General features: G+C 43.1%; 1 protein-coding gene across 2 annotated transcripts in view; it reads left to right on the plus strand.

The window, feature by feature from the left end:
- Positions 1-18,597, plus strand: part of CCDC61 (coiled-coil domain containing 61) — a 121,056-nt gene that overhangs the window by 23,749 nt on the left and 78,710 nt on the right. For both annotated transcript variants that reach the window (XM_029571445.1, XM_029571446.1), the window contains exons 5-6: positions 7,738-7,890; positions 17,620-17,836. In XM_029571445.1, the coding sequence (XP_029427305.1) occupies positions 7,738-7,890; positions 17,620-17,836 (370 nt within the window). The remainder of the gene's footprint in view (positions 1-7,737; positions 7,891-17,619; positions 17,837-18,597) is intronic.

The following is an 18,597-nucleotide window of genomic DNA, read 5'->3' on the forward strand; positions in this document are numbered from 1 at the left end:
GCCTTTCATTTTAGAAGCAGATGCCTCCAAGGTTGGTGCAGGTGCAGTCTTGTCTCAAAGACCCCAATCCAGATTCTCTGCTCCACCTGTGTGGTTACCTGTCCCAAAAGTTCTCTTCTGCAGAATGCAACTACAATGTGGGAAACCAAGAACTCCTTGCCATTAAGTGGGTCTTGGAAGAGTGGCGACACCTGCTGGAAGGAGCCACCTTTTAGATTACACTTCTTATGGATCACAAAAGTTTACTTTGTATTGAGGCTGTGAAACTTTTTTTTTTTTTTTAACTCTTTATTTAACACCTTTTCCAGCATACAACAGTACTACAAACTCTAGTTAGTATCAGCATATATCATAAAGCAAACAGTATGAGAATGCAGACATAGTTCCAATCCAAAGGTTTAACAACTGGCATTACGTAAATATTGCAGGTAGGGGCCTCAAATTTGTTCATATTTGAAAAACTCATTTTTTACATCATAATTCAATCTTCCAATATGAGCAATTCACATACTTGGTTACACCAATAATCCAGTGTAGCATTAGTTTTCCAAAATCTTGCAATAGTAAATCTGGCTGCCAAGAGTCATTGCCCCTTTAATACCCTAGGTTTAACTGGCACTTGAGGAGCCTGCCCAGCAACTGAGCAAACCAAGGTTTGGCCCAGTATGAACTGGGAAACCCATTATATCAGCGATTTCTTGTATAACTTGGGACCAATAATACTGAGTGCTTTGGCAATACCACCGTGTGTAGATATGTACCAGGTTGTGAAACATTTGAACCTCCGGCAACCCCGGTGGGCCATGTTCTTTGCTCCTTTTGAATTCATTATCTCCTATTGTTCTGGCTTGAAGCATGTTAACGCTGATGCGTTGTTATGACAGTCCACCTCTGAGAAGACTCCGGTACCTTGCTGTAAAGGCCCCATTATACCAGTCTCTAGAATCTTCGTAGATACATTCAAGATTTGATGAAGAAAATTCATCTAGAATCTTCGGACCAGGATTTCCTATTGGGTGTACTTTTTGTTCCAGACACTTGCTGTCCAGATGTTTTCAAATGGTATGATTGCAAACTCTCCAGATATCCAAGGATTAGGAAAAGTTTTGAACTGATTTCCAGGCTTTATTGATGGCCTTCCTTGTGCAAAGATTGTAAGACTTAAGTCTTGGGCTGTCCAGTATGTGCGCTAGAACCAAGGGATCTCATGCTAAACCTTCAGGTGAATTGCACCCACTCCTGATTCCTTCTGTACCATACATTCACCTCTCTGCAGATTTTATTATGGACCTTCCGATTTCCACTGATTGCACTGCCATCTTGGCGGTAGTAGACAGTTTTTCCCAAATGGCGTACTTCATTTCAATCTCTGAGCTGCCTTTGGCCCCTCAATTGACTATAATCTTCATTAGGGAGATGATTTGTTTACATAGAATCCCAATTGCTATCCTATTGGATCAAGGTCCTTAAATGCCAGATTCCTGAGGGCCTTGTGTAAAGATTTGGGTATCAGTTCAATTTTCGTCAGGATATCATCACCAGGCAAATGGCCTTATGGAGAGAGCTAACCAAGAACTTGAACATTTCCCTAGATGTTTTGCATCTGCTCATCAGAATGATTGAACCAGATCGAAGATGGCACCTGTAGAGCTGTTGGCGTGAGCACAATTTTGCTGTTCTCTAATTTCTGAACCTGTTTGCCTATCGAGATGCCGCATTCAGCCCGGAAAAGGCGGGCGAAGGAATGAGCTTACTGTGCGGTTCCTCCGGAGTCCCCACCTTCAGGCCCAATGGATGCCCACATCCTGCGGATGGCAAAATCAGATGACTTGTCCTTGGAGAAAGAGGCAACAATGGTTTTAGCTGCCCCCTTTCTGGACTCTTCGATATCGCTGTCTCTGATCAACAGAAATCCTCCGGCAAACCCAGCAGCTATCAGAGACCGCGGCTTCCTGTTGGTTGGGACTTCTGCCATTCCAGAGTACGTCCATACTGAAGTGGGGTCGGGAGATGCTATAGCCTCCAAGGGTGCTGCCAGTGGCGGTCCCGTAGAGGGCCTGACCAGTCTTCCTGCTGGAGAGTTTGTGATGCGGGAGGAACGCCTTCAAACCACTACTCCACTGAGAGAGATTGAAGCGCCGATCCTGGTAAGACCTCAAAATATCACTTTAGATAACATTTGGGATGCTATAACCAATTTGGGATCTTTCATTTCTCATCAGTTGAATCCTATTATTCAAAGGATAAATTTGGTTGAAAATAAAGTTTCTAAATTGGAACAATCTAAAATCAAAATTCAAGCAGATATAGTGAACTTACAGCAGTTCCCAACATGTCACCAGTGTTCAAGAATACTGGATTAAGGAAAACTCTTCTTTACAATTTAAAACTGAAAACCTAGAGAATATAATTCGAAGTAGAAACTTGCGTTTCATAAATTTTCCTAAACTCCCTCAGGTGGGAGCCAAAGTGATGTTCAAGAAATATCTGGTTGAACATTTTAAAATTCCTATTAAGGTTGTTCCTCCTACCTTAAGATTTTCTGTCTTCCCCCATTTAGAAGACAGGAACAGGGCAAGGAACAAGGCTTGGACATTTTATCTCCTAACTTGGACATTTCCACCTTACTAGAAATGCCAGATACAGCTTTAGTCCAACCGGCTACTATGGTGGTTACTATTGTTTTTGAATCAGACAGGGTGTGGGTTTTGTGTCTTTTCTTTAAGTACCGATTGCAGCCATTTCTCCAACTGAAAGCTAGTTTATCCTGATTTTTTTTGTCAGAGACAGAAGAAAAGAAGTCAGTTTCTTTGTGTCCAAGATTATTACAGATTGGAGCAACATTTACCTTGAAATTTCTATGCAAATGCTTAGTCAGATATAAAGATTTAAGTTGTATATTTTTTGTTCCCTCTCAACTTTCTAATTTCCTGAGTGATAAATTACCGCTCCAATCTGGTGGTATTGAGGCTGCTCCTCCTGACTCTTAAGGAAAACCTGGGTACAGTTGCGCAATAATTTGGAGAAAACTGTGTCCTAGAAGAAATTTGCTGACAGTCTGTCATGGGATGGGGTTAGTGAGCCCTTGGGCTGCTGATAACGGGTGGTAGCTGAAACGTCCCAAGGTAAAGTCTGAGTCTATGCAGTGGTCAGGGCAGGTTGAAAGCAGAGTTGAGATATTGGCTGAGGATGAGACAGGCAGAAAACAAAGCAAAGTCTAGGTCCAAGCTGATGTCAAGGTAGGTGACAGAATCAAGAAGTCAGAGGTCAACACAAGACGTCTGTCCAAGGAAGTCATATCAGGGAGAAGGAAGTCGGCTGGAACAAGACAGGAAAAGTGGGAGAACAGGGTCTGAGCAGGATAGAGACATGCAGAGGCAACTAACAGGGGACCTGTTGCAGAGGCACTGGGTGTTGCTCTGAGTGTCCCTTAATACTAGGCAGTATGTGATGTCATTAGTGCATGATACAGGAAGTCCAGGCAGCAGGACCTATAAAAGGGCTCATGAGCTGCAGGAATTCAGCCAGGGTCCTTGGATGCAACATGATACTGGAGGCACTTTAAACTAGAGGTGAGGGGCATTACAGTACCCTCCTTTTAAGCCCTCTCTCCAGGCCCCTAGGCTTGAAGTTATGGGGAAAGAACTAGTGAAATTTCTTAGAAGAGGGACTTGGACGTTGCCTATTTGCTCCCAATGTTATCCCTGTTCCCATATTCCTTCCAAGTGATCAGATAGAGTTTACCTTATTGCTTGGCATTCAGGATTTCTTGTAGTTCAAATTCTGAGTTTGTATCTGAGGAGACTGCAGTTGACTAAGTTTGTCTGTCTCTCCACTTTTAAGGACCTAATGGCGGGGGTGGAAGGGAAATAGAACCAAAAAGTTACTAAGGGCCAAGAGTAACAGATAAGTATGAGGGAAAAAAAAGTGTGAAAGCTTGCTGGGCAGAATGGATGGGCCGTTTGGTCGTCTTCTGCTGCTGTCATTTCTATGTTTCTATATATATGTTAATAATGATATGAACATAAGAAAATGCCATACTGGGTCAGACCAAGGGTCCATCAAGCCCAGCATCCTGTTTCCAACAGTGGCCAATCCAGGCCATAAGAACCTGGCAAGTACCCAAAAACTAAGTCTATTCCATGTTACCATTGCTAATGGCAGTGGCTATTCTCTAAGGGCCGGATTTTAAAAGCCCTGTGCGCGTAAATCCGGAAGGCATTGCGGATTCACAAGCTAGGGGGGTAACTTGAATTGTGTTGGGTTCAGTCTGCTCAGGATAGGATAATTAGCAATGTAGCAGGGAGCAAATTTAATGGAGGGAAGTTTTAGGTGAAGGCTCTGCATGCCTAACCAACCAGGGATCCTGGCAAGAACTGGGGCACTGGATGCCTTCTCTTATCTATGCTTTTCTTATAACTTTTGATAGTTTTAAGGAGGCATTGATGAGTTCTTCCCCCAAAGTTCCAGAAGACTGGGTGCTGGTGTTGAAGTGGTCAAGGGGAGAGGAAGGGGGCACCTTAGGGTGTCTGTCATGGATGATGATGAAAGGAGAGGACTTGAAGATTCTGATATGTTCGTTATAGCAGAACACCCACAGCAACAATTGAGCCCAGTTATTCTGTTGCTCTGAAACATGGGCCTAAAGTAAGACTTTCAGGGTTTGGTGGGTTCTTTCATTTAGCCCATTGGATGGGGGGGGGGGGGGGGGTGTTAAACTCAAATATGTCCCTCACTTTTTCCTATGGTTATTACAAAGGCTGCTCCAGAATTTAGAAGTAGATTGTACCCCTCTATCACTCTGTGTGTTCGGGTAGTCTGTGTAGATGGAAGACTTCCCTAAAGAAGTGGAAAACGAGTAAGTGCCAAAGGTAGTGAAGGTAAAGGAATAAAGTGTGCGATCTTTGAAAGTGGTCCACAATAGCCCACATTACTGTAAAAGCTCTCGCATGTGGAAAGGTCTGCAGTGAAATTGGTGGATATGTGAGTCTATGGCTTGTCCGAAACCAGCAGAGGTTGGAAAAAACCCCACAGGCGCTGATGAGTTAGCTTATTGCAAGCACAGTTGGAATAAGAATCTACATATGCTTGGATGTCCTGGGTCATCTGAGGTCACCCGTATTGGCATGCGATTAACTCTGTAATCTTCTGGACCCCTTGGTGTCCACCCAGCTTAGAGTAGTGGCCCACTTGAGGATCTTCTCTCTAAGGTGATTGGGCACTGGCGTCTTACTGACAGGAACAGTAAAGGAGGTTATATAAAGAATTTTGTCCGGATGTAGAATAAACCGTTCAAAGGCGATGGGGGAGTCAAATGAGTGGGATAGAATGTCCGTTCTGGCATTCTTTTCAGCAGGATGAAAGACCAGGTGAAAGTTAAATCTGCTGAATAAAAAAACCAACAAGCTTGATTGGGATTTAGACTCTTGGCCTCCTGGAGGTAGAAAAGGTTCTTATGATTGAATATAATGGTGAAAGGGGTGTTTTAGCTCTGATCAGGAGATGTCACCTTTCTTCAAGGGATGAGCTTGAAGGCCAGGAATTCCCAATTATATGGTTTCTCATCGGGTGAGAATTTTTTGGAGAAGGAGAAATAAAGTTTGCCATCTGGTGCTGCCTTTGAAAAATCTGCTCCAGTACCAATGGCAGAAGCGCCCACTTTGAGGAAAAAGGGCCGGTCTGGAAGCTGAAGGAATGATGCAGACTCAATGGCCTCTTTGAGTTGTTCAAAGGCTCTGACTACATTTTCAGGCCAGTCTTTCTGGATACCGCTTTGCTTGTGAGAGCATGAGAGGGACAGTAGGAGTAGTCAGGGGTGAATTGGCAATAATTCATGAATCCCAGGAAGCATTGTAGTGCTTTGTCCCTGGCCCATGGGACCTAAATTATGATAGCCAAGAGTTAGTAGGGTCCATATTCAAATCTTCTGCTAAGATATTGTACCCTAAAAAGGGCAATTCAAATTATTCAAAAACACTTTTCCAGTTTCACATATAATCCATTCCCCTGAAGACACTGGAGGGCAGTTTTTTACTTGAGAGCGGTGTTGTGCAAAGGTGTTAGAGAAGATTAAGAGATCATCCATGTATACCAGAACACATGACTGCAGGGTCTCTGAGCACATCATTTACAAAGTTCTGAAATATCGCAGGGGCGTTGGAAAGTCAACAGAGCATGCCTAGATATTCATAATGTCCGTCTCTAGTATTAAATGAGATCTTCAATTCAACACCTTCCCTAATCCTTATCAGATTGTAAGCTCCATGAAGGTCCAACTTGGTAAATATCTTGGCACGTTATAATCGATTGAATAATTCAGAAATGAGGCAGCAAGTATTTATTCTTGATCGTGATGGCATTCAGATCATGGTAGTCAATATATAGAGTCTAAGAGACATGTTCTTTTTGTGGATAAAGAAAAATACTGCTCCTGCTGGTGACGAGGAGGGGCGGATGAAAACCCCGTTTTGGGTTTTCCTTGATGTATTCAGACATCTCCTTGGTCTCTGGAACAGACTGCATATATACTCTTCCAAGAAGCTGCATTTTCCAAGGTAGAAGATCAATAGGACAGTCATTCGGCTGGTGAGAGGAAGTCAGTTTGAAAATAGAGAGGCAGAGCAATCTGAGAGGGGGAATAATTCTATAGGGGGAACCTAGGACTGCCTCCCCAACCAGCCCTAAGCTATGGAATTTCTTGGCTTCAACTGACAGGTTTTGACATGGTGCCCAGAGGCAGCACAATAAAAGCACAGATTCTAAGCCGGCATCAGCACCTTTCTTCAGGGACAAGCAGGATGGTAGTCCTCGCATATGTGTGACATCTGATGGAGCCCAGCACAGAAAACATTTGTCAAAGTTTCTAGAAACTTTGACAGGCACACTGAGCATGCCGCTAACCACATGTCTACGCAGGGTCCCTCTTCAGTTTCTTCTTTTCTGCGAAGATGTTGCCTTGCGGTAGCGGAGCTCACGCTGCTTTTGAGCAGTTTTTGCTTCTTTGAAGTGTGTGTTTTTTTCTCCACGCGTCACGTAGGGTCCCTCGCTCCTTCTCCGGGTCCCTTTTTCAATGGGTGAAGGGGAGATAAGAAAGGTCAGATAATGAAGAACTTCAGAGTAAATGCCCTTGTAGTTGAGTATGAAATAGTTGAACTCTATGCAAAAGTGGATAGTGAACCAATGTTGTGATTTAAGAAAAAGGGATTATATGGTTGTAATCACATTGGAGGCAGGTAAGTCATGCAGCTGAATTTTGAATAGATTGTAGTGGAGAGAGATGGTTAGTGGGAGACCTGTGAGGAGCAGATTGCAGAAGATGGGGAGAGTGGCTAAGGATTTTGATGGAGTGTTTAAGAAGAAAGGGACACATTTTGATGGTAACATGGAGAAAAACATTTTTAGCAATGTTGTGAATGTATGCAGAGAGGAATCAGAATCTGTATTATGGGTTGAGGGATCTGGCTGGATGCCAATGTTATCCACGGAGAAAATGGGACATTCTAAAGATGACAGGCTCTGTATTCTTGCGCCTCACCCTTAGCCATCCAGTTCTAGAAATAAAATGCTATGTATCCTTGTGCCTATCTCACAAACCCACGGATCATTCTCTGAAAAATAGGAATGACATACAGTAGCAACTTGAAACTTTTTTCTAAATTTCATTCCCTGCCTTTAGCATTTTTGGTATATTTCCTGGTATTTTTATTCTGCAATCTTGTTCTGATGTCCCCTCTGCAGGATTCACTACCCCCTTCCGTTACCTTATGTGGGGAAGCCGGACCCGGTGGCACTACAGAAAGTGATTCGAGAGCTGAAAGATGAGCTCTGCCTGCTAAAATCCAAACAGAACAAGGACTATCGGGATATTGAGATTCGCCGGCTGAGAGCTGAGTATGTACCCACTCCAAGGGACGGGGGATAGAGGACAATGGTCATGAGATAAGCATGTTAGTGTGCTGTCTTAATGACTAGCATTCCCTCATAGACCTTGTAATCTGGCTTTCTGAGAGAAAACTAAAAGCCATTAATTTTTCCTGTAGCTTTATTTTAATTCCTTTTCTTTTTTGTAATTTTCTATTTATTGGATTTTATAACAATAAGTCTTTGAACAAGACAACATTGTTACAATGTTTGAATAATCCTTCCCCATCCCCCTCCATTGTTCTATAGTCCCAGTTCATGTGCTCAAAAGAGGGAGCTTTATCTGTTTATCCCACTTATTGAAAAGTGTCCAAACCAGAACAAAGGAGGAAGCATAGTGTCTTCATAATACTGTTAACTGTTCATCTGATATATTATTCCCCATATTCTCTTATAAACAGAAAGTTTGCTAGGTGGGTTTTTCTGTTTCCAATGTGCCACTATTTCACACTTAGCTGCTATGCACATCTAGGTTATCAGTTTCGTAATGTCCTCTGTTATGTCATCCATCGAAGTAAGTACTAAAACACCAAAGGGTCTTTTTCTAACAAAATATTAGTAATATCAAAAATCTATTGTGTAACAACAACCCAAACAAGACAATCTTTATGCACCTCCACCAGATATGTCTCATGGTCCCCACTTCCCCACAGCCACTGTAGCATTGATAAAGATGTATTTTTATAAATTCTTCTTAACCTCTGAGGTGTATACCACCACCTATAATATATCTTAAATACATTTTCTGCCAAATGTGCTGAAATGGATGTTTTAGCCACTCACTATCTAATTTCTTTCCAAGTATCATTATTCAGTGAACAATTCAAATAATTTTCCCAAACAGCCACTTGATCTTTGAGGATGTGTCTTGGGTCCTGGTGGCTTCCAGAAAGCCTTCCACTAGAAGGTCCTATGGTCTAAAGTAGGGGAGGTTTTCCATTTGGTGTGAACTGAAGGCCCTAGATCTGTTCTTGTGCCCCACACAAAAACTGCTTGATTACCTTCTCCACCTATCGGAGGCTGGCTTAAAAACCGGCTCCTTTTTGTATGCCCAGTCCTCCTTCACCTCTTACCTACATCAACCCTCTTTCTACACCCTGTCACCCATCCCTCCCAGACCAATCAGCTACTCTTCCTCCTCTCTCCCCACAGAATTACTCTTCTCTGTCCCAAGACCCATCCCGCCCTTCCTTCCCCACTAAATCCTCCTATATCCTCATACCTGCCGTTTCAGATAGAATTCCTAAGAAGGAACAGTCCCACCCCCAGATCCTGACCCCTCATCCAACCGAAGGAAAAATGCACATGTTAACTTTAATATAGACTCAGGTCAATACAAACCCCTAACCTCCAGTGCAAAATAAACCTTATCTTTCTATAACTTAACCTGTGTCTAACTGCCAGACTTTATTACAGTGGTGTATCAAACCTCAGTTTTAATAGTCACTGATGTTGCTTTCTCCAAATGTTTGCTGACCTCTGACTTGCTCTTCAAATCTTGCACAATTTGTTGCCTGCTGGAACAGGTTGCTAGTTGCAAATTATTTTTTCACCTATGCCAAAATTCCCATCAGCTTTTTATGTTCTCTCAACATCAGGACTGGACACTTCCAGTCCCACCTTATGTAAGACCTATATCGCCTCTTCCTTAGTTTTGATTTTGTAGTTTGTCCTGCTCATTGTAAATAATAAGCCAGAGGGAAAGCTATTTTTTCCCGTTGATAGCAGGGCTGAATTAGCCATGCTGTCATGGGATCTGTCAATCAGGTCCAGGAGGCAGAGCTTTTTTAAGCAGAGGTTCGGTTTTTAGCCTCTGCGGCTGCACGTGTGATCCCGCGCAGGAAAGTAACAGATTCTCCTCAGTCTGTTCTTTCCGTGCGCGGGATCGCACGCGGAGCTTTCTCAAACTTTTTTTTTTTTTTTCAAGATGTCGAAGAAATCGGGCTCTAAGCCTTGTCGATGCGGCAAGGTAATGTCTGTCACGGATGGCCATGACCGATGTTACCGTTGCCTCGGAGTTGATCACAATCGGGGAGATTGTGAGTTTTGTGCTTGCATGTCCCTGAGGGCCCAGAGACAGCGGGCCTACAAGATGGCACCGGCTCCTTCACAAAGAAGAGCAGCATCGTGGAATCCTCATCCCTCAAGGCCTGGAGGTAAGGAGGTACCACAAAGCTAGAGGCCATCGGATCAGGGCTCTGATCCGAGGGATCGGGATTGATCGGCCTTATCAAAAAAGAAGGTGCCATACGATCGACTGCATACAGCGCAGACCACGGCGCCACTGGCGCAGATGTTGACGCATATGGAGCCGGAACTGTCAACACAATTGCAGGCTGCGGCGCCGAAGATTTTGACACACGCCACGGCGCCGAAGACGGCAGCACATACGGCGCCGAGGAAAGTCCTCCAAAACAAATCTCACATAGGGCTAAACACTCTAACCAACATGGTTAGAATCCCCAAACTTATCTCGTTCTACCTCTCATGATTCTACTCCACATCGCTCAGATACTTCACGATTCTCCAGAGGATCCCGACCAAAACATAGACTATCACCTTCAAGAGATAAGGCCCACATACGATCAGTATCGGCTCATCATCATAAGTATGTCAGTCATTCACACCATAAAAAGGTTGCACAAGAAGGCAGGGCTTGGGATGTCAGTCCCTCTCCTTCCATCTCTTCTCAGGTTAAACGTACTAAGCCTTCGTCACATAGAGAAGTTATACAAGTTACATCTTCTAATGTATCTACATCCTCAAGCACTTCTTCCAAGATTGTAGAGGAGGCAATACAAAAAACACACGGCGTCCCAGATACTCTACCTCAATCAAACCCGGTGGAGCCTACACCACATCACTTACTGAAAACACACAGGTCGTTCGGCAGTGCCTCCCCAAACGAAAGCATTTTGGCAACTATCTCAATCTTTGGCAGATTTCTATGAAACCCTGGAATCATCTTTAAAGATGACTAACGAACCATCTACAAGTTCCAGGGAACTGAGTGTTCACCTTTCTAGAGAACCATCGGTTGAACCTCCTTCATCACCGGTACCAGATTAACCAACTTCGCTAATTCCAAAATAGGACACACCAATAGATTCCATGTCCCTACAAAACATCATCATCATCATCTACAGGATTTCCTTCGGACCCACAGGAAAAACCACAGGAACCATACTCCCCTCCAGAAGACCTCTCATACCCAAAATGTTTAGAAAAGTTGGATACTGTCCTACACCTAGAGGTCCAAAAGGAAACAGATCCTAGATCATATAGAAACATAGAAATGACGGCAGAAGAAGACCAAACGGCTCATCCAGTCTGCCCAGCAAGCTTCACACACTTTTTTCTCTCATACTTATCTGTTTCTCTTAGCTCTTGGTTCTATTTCCCTTCCACCCCCACCATTAATGTGAAAGCAGTGATGGAGCTGCATCCAAGTGAAATATCTAGCTTGATAAGTTAGGGGTATTTTGAGGAGACCTTAGGTCTCCTCAAAATATTTGATGTCCCAGGAGAACCCACATCTCTACCACCGCAAGAGGTATTACATAGTGTGTTACAAAGATCCTGGGAAACACTTCATTCCCTCACGGCGGTTTCAAGAAAGACTGACATCAAGTTTCGTATGCGGAAAACATCCCGTACTCGATGCCACAGTTACTACATGCGTCAATTGTGGTAGAGTCTGCAATGCAGCGATTCAAAAACGCATACTTCATATCCACCGACCAAAGATAACAGATGTTTGGACGAATTTGGGAGGAAAATATATCAGAACGCAATATTAAATGACAGAATTATGCACCATCAATTTTATATGGTACAATACCTTTACGAGTGCATTCAGGCCACAAAGGGGATGCTGTCCTCAACAGCAGACCAGACTCCATTGCCGCTCCGTGACATGGAGGAGTGCTCTCAACACCACCTGCGTTCAATTTTCGAAGGATTCGAAACATTGTCTAGAGCGTCGGCAACAGCCATAGCAGCCCATAGGATGGCATGGCTGCGATCTAGCACTATTAGGGAGGACTTACATGAAAAGCTAGCGAACCTCCCGTGTACAGGAGACAACCTGTTCGGAGATCGTTTTCAAGAGACAGTGGGAAAATTGAAGGACGAAGCTCTAGCAGTTCAATCCTTAACATCACAACCTACTTACTCAACACACGCTGCTATTTTGGATCTAATCGCCGTCAATCCTATACCCGTAGATCCTATAGGTCTTACCAATCTTTCTGTCCACAGACGTATCCGTCTTATCAACGGCCACAACAACAACATACCCCTCTTCAACGCAGGGGTAAACCACGGAATTAGAGACAAACAACTCAACAACCAGCAGCCACAGTGAAGTCAACCCCATCTTTTTAATAATACAGCCACCACCATAACAACTAACACCACCTGGAAGAATCTACTCTTGCTTACCAGCCTGGGAGAGGATAACATCCGATCAATGGGTTTTGGAAATAGTACGTCAAGGTTACCAACTTCAATTTACCACAAAACCCACATTACGTCACTTTCCCAATCTAAAGATTCAGAGATCTCAATTACAACTAGGGGAAGAAATTGCTCTCCTTCACAAACAAAAGGCCATTGCACTGATTTCCCCAACAACCTAGAACTCAAGGTTCTACTCCCCATATTTCCCCATACCCAAGAAATCAGGTGGCCTTCGACCCATACTGGATCTTCGAGAGTTGAACAAATTCCTAACCAAAGAGAAATTCAAGATGATATCCTTGAAATCAATCCTACCTCTGATTGATTCAACCCAACGACTGGATGTGCTCCATCGATCTGAAGGATGCTTACACATACATTCCAATCCACCCATCCTCTTGGCGTTACCTATGCTTTCGCTACAAGCATCAACACTACCAATACAAGATTCTTCCCTTTGGACTATCGGCTGCACCCAGGGTTTTCACCAAATGCATGGTTGTGGTGGTGGCCCATCTCAGACAACAGGGTATGACAATATTTCCATATCTGGATGATTGGCTTATAATAGTCTCAACTCCAGACCTCTTGATCGACCATCTCCGGGTGATCCAGTGCTTACAGGAACTAGGACTAGTGATCAATTTTCAGAAATCACATCTAAAGCCAACACAAAAACTACAGTTTATAGGAGCATGCCTGGACACCACTCGCCACCAGGCATACCTCCCAACCGAGTGAATAACACAGCTCCGTCAACTTCTCTATCTGTTGAACAAAACTCAAAAACCTTCAGCGAGGCAAGTTCTAGTAGTCTTGGGTCACATAGCGGCAGCCATTTTCACGGTTCCCAACACCAGACTACACATGAGACGTCTGCAGTGGGGATTAAAACGACAATGGAAACAACATTCACAACCATTGACACACAGGCTGTCAATGACATCTGAAATGAGGAAAGATATAACATGGTGGCTCCTACACTCCACCCTTTCCAAGGGAAAATTATTCAATCCCCCTCCTCCAACACAGTCTTAACCACAGATGCGTCTTGCAAGAGCACGTCTCGAGATTTACGAAACGCAAGGGTTATGGACAATCTCAGAGCAGACCCTGCAGATAAATATATTAGAACTCAGAGCGATTTGGAACGCACTCAGTGTTTCAAAACCACCTCAGAGGCTGCAGGGTAATGATCTATACGGACAATCAAGTAGCGATGTTTTACATCAACAAACAAGGAGGGTCCGGTTCATGGACCCTATGCAAGGAAACATTGATCATCTTCGAACATGCTCATCAACATTGCATACACTTGCAAGCGACTTACCTTCCGGGAGTGGCAAACACCAGAGTGGACAGGTTAAGTCAAAATTTTTTTTTTTTTTTAATATTTTATTAAGATTTTCAACAAATTTTTTATATTTGCAAAAAATCAAGAAATAATCTTTAACACTAGAAACAATAAAGAAAATATCACATAATAAGAAATTCTGTGCATCCGACTAATAGTCCCCAATAATGGGAGGAAGCTTCAAAAAGATAACTAACGTTATTTAACAAAACTTAGTATTTCACATACTTAAAAGAGACATTATCATTCTTTAAGCAGTTAATTACCTCTAACCTATTCCTTATCAGTCAGGAAAGTCTCAAGATGGGTGGGATCTTGAAACACAAATTTATTTTTTTGCAAAATAATTAGGCATTTGCACCGGAATCGCAAATAAAAAATCGCCCCTAGGGCCAAAACCCTTGGTTTCAATTCTAAAAATTGCTTCCTACGTAGCTGAGTGCTGCGAGCCACGTCAGGGAATATTTGAACTTTATAACCACAATAGAGCACATCTTTATTCTTGAAATATTTTTGTAAAATCATATTTTTATCTTGCTCTCTACAAAAAGAGACCAATAATGTCGCTCTAGTGGGAATCTCATCAACGGATGCCTCTAAAAAAGAGGTCAGGTTAGGTGATTCCCTTTGCACTATATCTAGTTCTTCCATCCCTTCTTGAGATTGTATCCTAGACTTAGGTATATAATACATTTTGGAAATACTTTTTTCATCTATTGAAGATATAGAAAGTATTTCTATCAAGTATTTCTTCAATAGTTCAAAGGAGGATAACAATCTAGTTACTGGGAAATTAAGAAATCTTAAATTCCTAACACGGTTTTCATTTTCTAGCATTTCCAAATGACGATGTATTATTAAGCTATCTTTTACAAATGAATTGTTTACAGCTTGTAATGCTATTACTTGATTATTTATTACCTTTCCATTTTCATCCAATTGATTTAATCGACTCTCATGTTTCTCGATCTTACCATTAATCTGTAACACATCTTGTTTAAATTGTTCACATGAATTAGATAAAGTTTTTCTAACATCTATTAGAACCTTCCAGATATCACTCAAGGTGACATTCTGAGGATCTAATGATTCTACATTCACATTTCCATCTGATAGCAATTCTTGTGCTAAATTTACCCCTACACTTTCTTGTATCCTCCCCCTCTCCATAGTATCACTGTTACTAGGTTGTTCAGCATTTACTGACCCCCCAGTCCCTGGTACCGTGGATTGATGAATAACCTCCAGCGGAGTGAGAGGTAACTGCATCTGGGCTGGACTCTCGGGAGAACCAGAAGAAAAGGAAATTTCTGAAATAGGATGTCTCTCAAATTGACCAATTCATCTAACCACATGGGAGTCCATAGGTCCTCTACTTGCTGAAGCTGCCGGCAATGATGTTAACATCTTTGTTTTCCTTTTCCTACCCATAAAATAACAAGGGAAGGAGAGGAAAATTCAAACTAAGCAAAGGAAAAATTTTTTAGAAGGGGCGTGCCCCTTTGGCACGCGGCTTTGGCTGCGCGCTGGCAGCTGCGCGCCGCAGCTCTTCCGGTTTTATCGGGAGGCAGGGTCCCTGCTTGATGACGTCAGCGGGGTTAAGCAGTAGGGTAGGTGTTTTTTTCCAGCTCCCTGGGCGCTCCGAATTACTCGGTTCCCCTGTCGCTGTCCTGCTGCCCTCCTCTCTCAAGGAGAGGTTCGTCTCACCAAATTCCTCCGAATGAGATGCCGCAGCTCTTCCAGTTTGTTATACTAATAGAAAATTCAATTGAACACACCTTCAAAACAATGAATATTTACTTAGCCATTCAAAGGCTATTTTCTTGTCTCAAATTAGCATTGAATATCAGAAAAACAGAAATTATCTGCCTAAACAGAACTGTATAGACATACCCCTACAATGTACAGGGAACTACACTTATCAGAATTTCTGATCATGCGCAAGAATTAGGAGTCATATTTGATAAATATGAAAAAGCATATCAGCATGGTCATTAAAAATGCATATAATCTTCACTTGCTAAAATGGTTAAAACTACTATTACAGCCAAATGATTTATGCAGTTTTGCAAAACTATGATCTTTGCAAATATCAACTATTGTAACTCACTATTATTAGGTTTCCCAGCTGTAACAATCTGTTCTTTACAGATGTTGCAGAATGCCACAGCTAGAGTTCTGATGGGAAGCAAACAATATGACCATATTACCACTATCTTGAGATCATTAAATTGGCTACCAAGTACAAACTTAGGTCTGGATTCACGGTGGGCAAAGGAGGCGGGGGGTGGGGGGCGGGCCTGCGAAAGCTGGCAGCCTTTGCACCACCGTGGTGTTTTCGCTGCCGGCTTTTGCACCAAATTGCGCCACCGTGAAAGGTGACGCTATTCAGCGCGCTACTGGCGACAATAAGGTTACTAACCTTATCGCCGCCAGCGAAGACATTGCTGAGTCCACTCCCTCGCTGCCCCGACTCTGCCCCCAGCATGCTATTGCACGCGAAAAATGACCCCCTTAGATTGTAAGCCCTCTGGGGATAGGGAAATACCTACAGACCAGAATGTAATCCACTTTGAAGCACTGAAAAAAGTGCGAAAAGCGGAATATAAAATCTAAAATAAATAAATTAAAAAAAATATATCGCATTGACTATAAAGTTTTAAGTATCATCCACAAAATAGTAAAAAAACAAGGAAGTGATCTGGTTGGGAGCTGAATTGCATTTTCACAACCCCCAGGGAAATTAAAGTTCAGCTAATAAGAGTATTCCTTCGATACAAAGTGCCCATCTAACTGAAGTGAGAAGAGAACCTTCTCTTTTGCTGGCCCAGAGCTATGGAACACAATGTTGGAAGCCCTATAGTTAAAGAAAAATTTCAAATCGTTTAAGAAAGAATTAAAAACTTGGCTATTTAAAATTGCCTTTGGGAATGATTAAGCATTCTAGCAGATAGGAGGGAGAAACCTTGTGTATATGTGTGTGTGTATCCTTAAGATCAAAGGGAACATAATATTGAGCAATTCTGTTTTAAGTATTGTGCTTATTTGAGAACGACGGTATATAATTGAATAAATAAAATAAATCCTTAGATCTTTTGCCCAGGGGAAAGAGTTAAGTTTCAGCAAATTATGAGCCATTAAGGCAATTTTACACTGCATGCAAAACTGCACAGGTAACTAATGAAGGTCCATCAGAACCAGAGTACAAGACCTAGTGCAAGGGTATTAGGTGCTCTTGGAAAAACTTAGTCTCTTGACCTTCCCCCTCCCCCACCCTCCTCCCATTTCGGGGCTGGGGTCTGGTCAGAGGAAGAAAATTAGGTAGCTACTGTAAGCCATTTAACTTGTCCGGTCAAATCTAGGTATTGTCATAGCAGGCCTAAATCTGACTGGCCATATGTTCTGTACTACATAGCTGACATTAAAGCATTAAGGGGAGGGGGTAGCTAACTCCCTTGCTCCTGCCCCCCAAAAGACATCTGCCAAGGAGGAGGGGTACCAACAGCCCCATTCCCATTCTACCTTCTCTGTTGCCCCAGAGAAAGAGGACTTAGCTGGCTAATTTTTCGATGGGTAGCTTTGAGCACACTAAACCTAGCCAACTTTAAGTTGTAGTCAGCTAGATATAGGAGGATTTTCAGCTGAAAATAAATGTAATTAGCCAGATTTTGTCTGACTAATATAGATGCTCAGGCATTTTTTAAATGTAGACAACTTAACGTCGAATGTCGCTGTCCCAGCCACACACGTAACCATTGTTATTTACGTGCATGGCTCTTTTAAAATTGGGTCATAAATGCAGACCATCTTCCTCCCTTCTTCCTCTGAAGGGTCATAGGTTATATTGATCTTCTTCATGCATGTTTATTCCTGTGTGGTTCCAGGGTGGAAAGGCTAGCAGAGGCGAAACAGGAAGTGGAGATGGCGATGCTGCAGCTTCAGGAAGAATCCAAGTTGTCCCTCAAGAATGGCGCACTGAAGGAAGTGAGGATCCTGAAAAAAATTGTGCAAAGCTTGGAGGCAGAGCTGATGAAGGAGAGAAGCAAACATCAGAGGACTGTCAGCAAGCGCTTGCAGGAGTACCGGCAGCTGGCAGAGGAGGTACTGTCTACAGAGAGCACTGAAGGATTTCTGCAATGTTTACATACTGTAGAGGCAGTGAAATATATATATATATGGCAGGATGGATACAGTGAGAGCTTTGCAGTACTGAGAGCTGGCAGAGTTTGTGCCCTATGTACAGGCGGAATGGGGTGGGAGTGTGGGGCACTCGGGAAGGAGTATTGTAGGATCTCTGCAGTGCTATAGCCAGGATTAATGATAGCTGACAGAGGGGGTACTGTACCTGAGGCCCGTGAGACCAGCCTGAAAACAACTGCCTCCAGAAGCAATTTTTCTAGGCACTGGAACACTGCTACAGCTGCCATGTTGTTGATCCGGTCTAGTAGCTGTGCCACTGACCTGTCAGCTTCGACCTAATAGTAACTACAGGGCAGGAAAAACAGCGCAGGTCCTGCTAGTCCTCATATGTTCAAGAGACCCTACAATGGCTCCACTCTTCCTCCTATGCAGGCTTCTTATCATGGAAACCCATGTGAAGGACACACAACCTCTGAGTGTACAAGGGCAGGCAAGCCCTGTGCTAAGTTTCCTATCTTGGTTATTGATGATGTTGGTGCCAACTTCCAAGGGCCTTTCCTTCGATGTAAGGTTGGGTGGGGGACACCAGAAGATATGGGGCATTTGGGAGGGAGTGGCTTCTCACACATCCTTCCCATGGGTCTCAAGTTAAAGCTGGCCTTGCAGTGAGAGAGCTTTTAAACAAAAGCCTTCCATTTCATACTACTGCACCAGTCCAGTTC

This window comes from Rhinatrema bivittatum, chromosome 11 (assembly GCF_901001135.1).
Source record: "Rhinatrema bivittatum chromosome 11, aRhiBiv1.1, whole genome shotgun sequence".
Taxonomy (NCBI): domain Eukaryota; kingdom Metazoa; phylum Chordata; class Amphibia; order Gymnophiona; family Rhinatrematidae; genus Rhinatrema; species Rhinatrema bivittatum.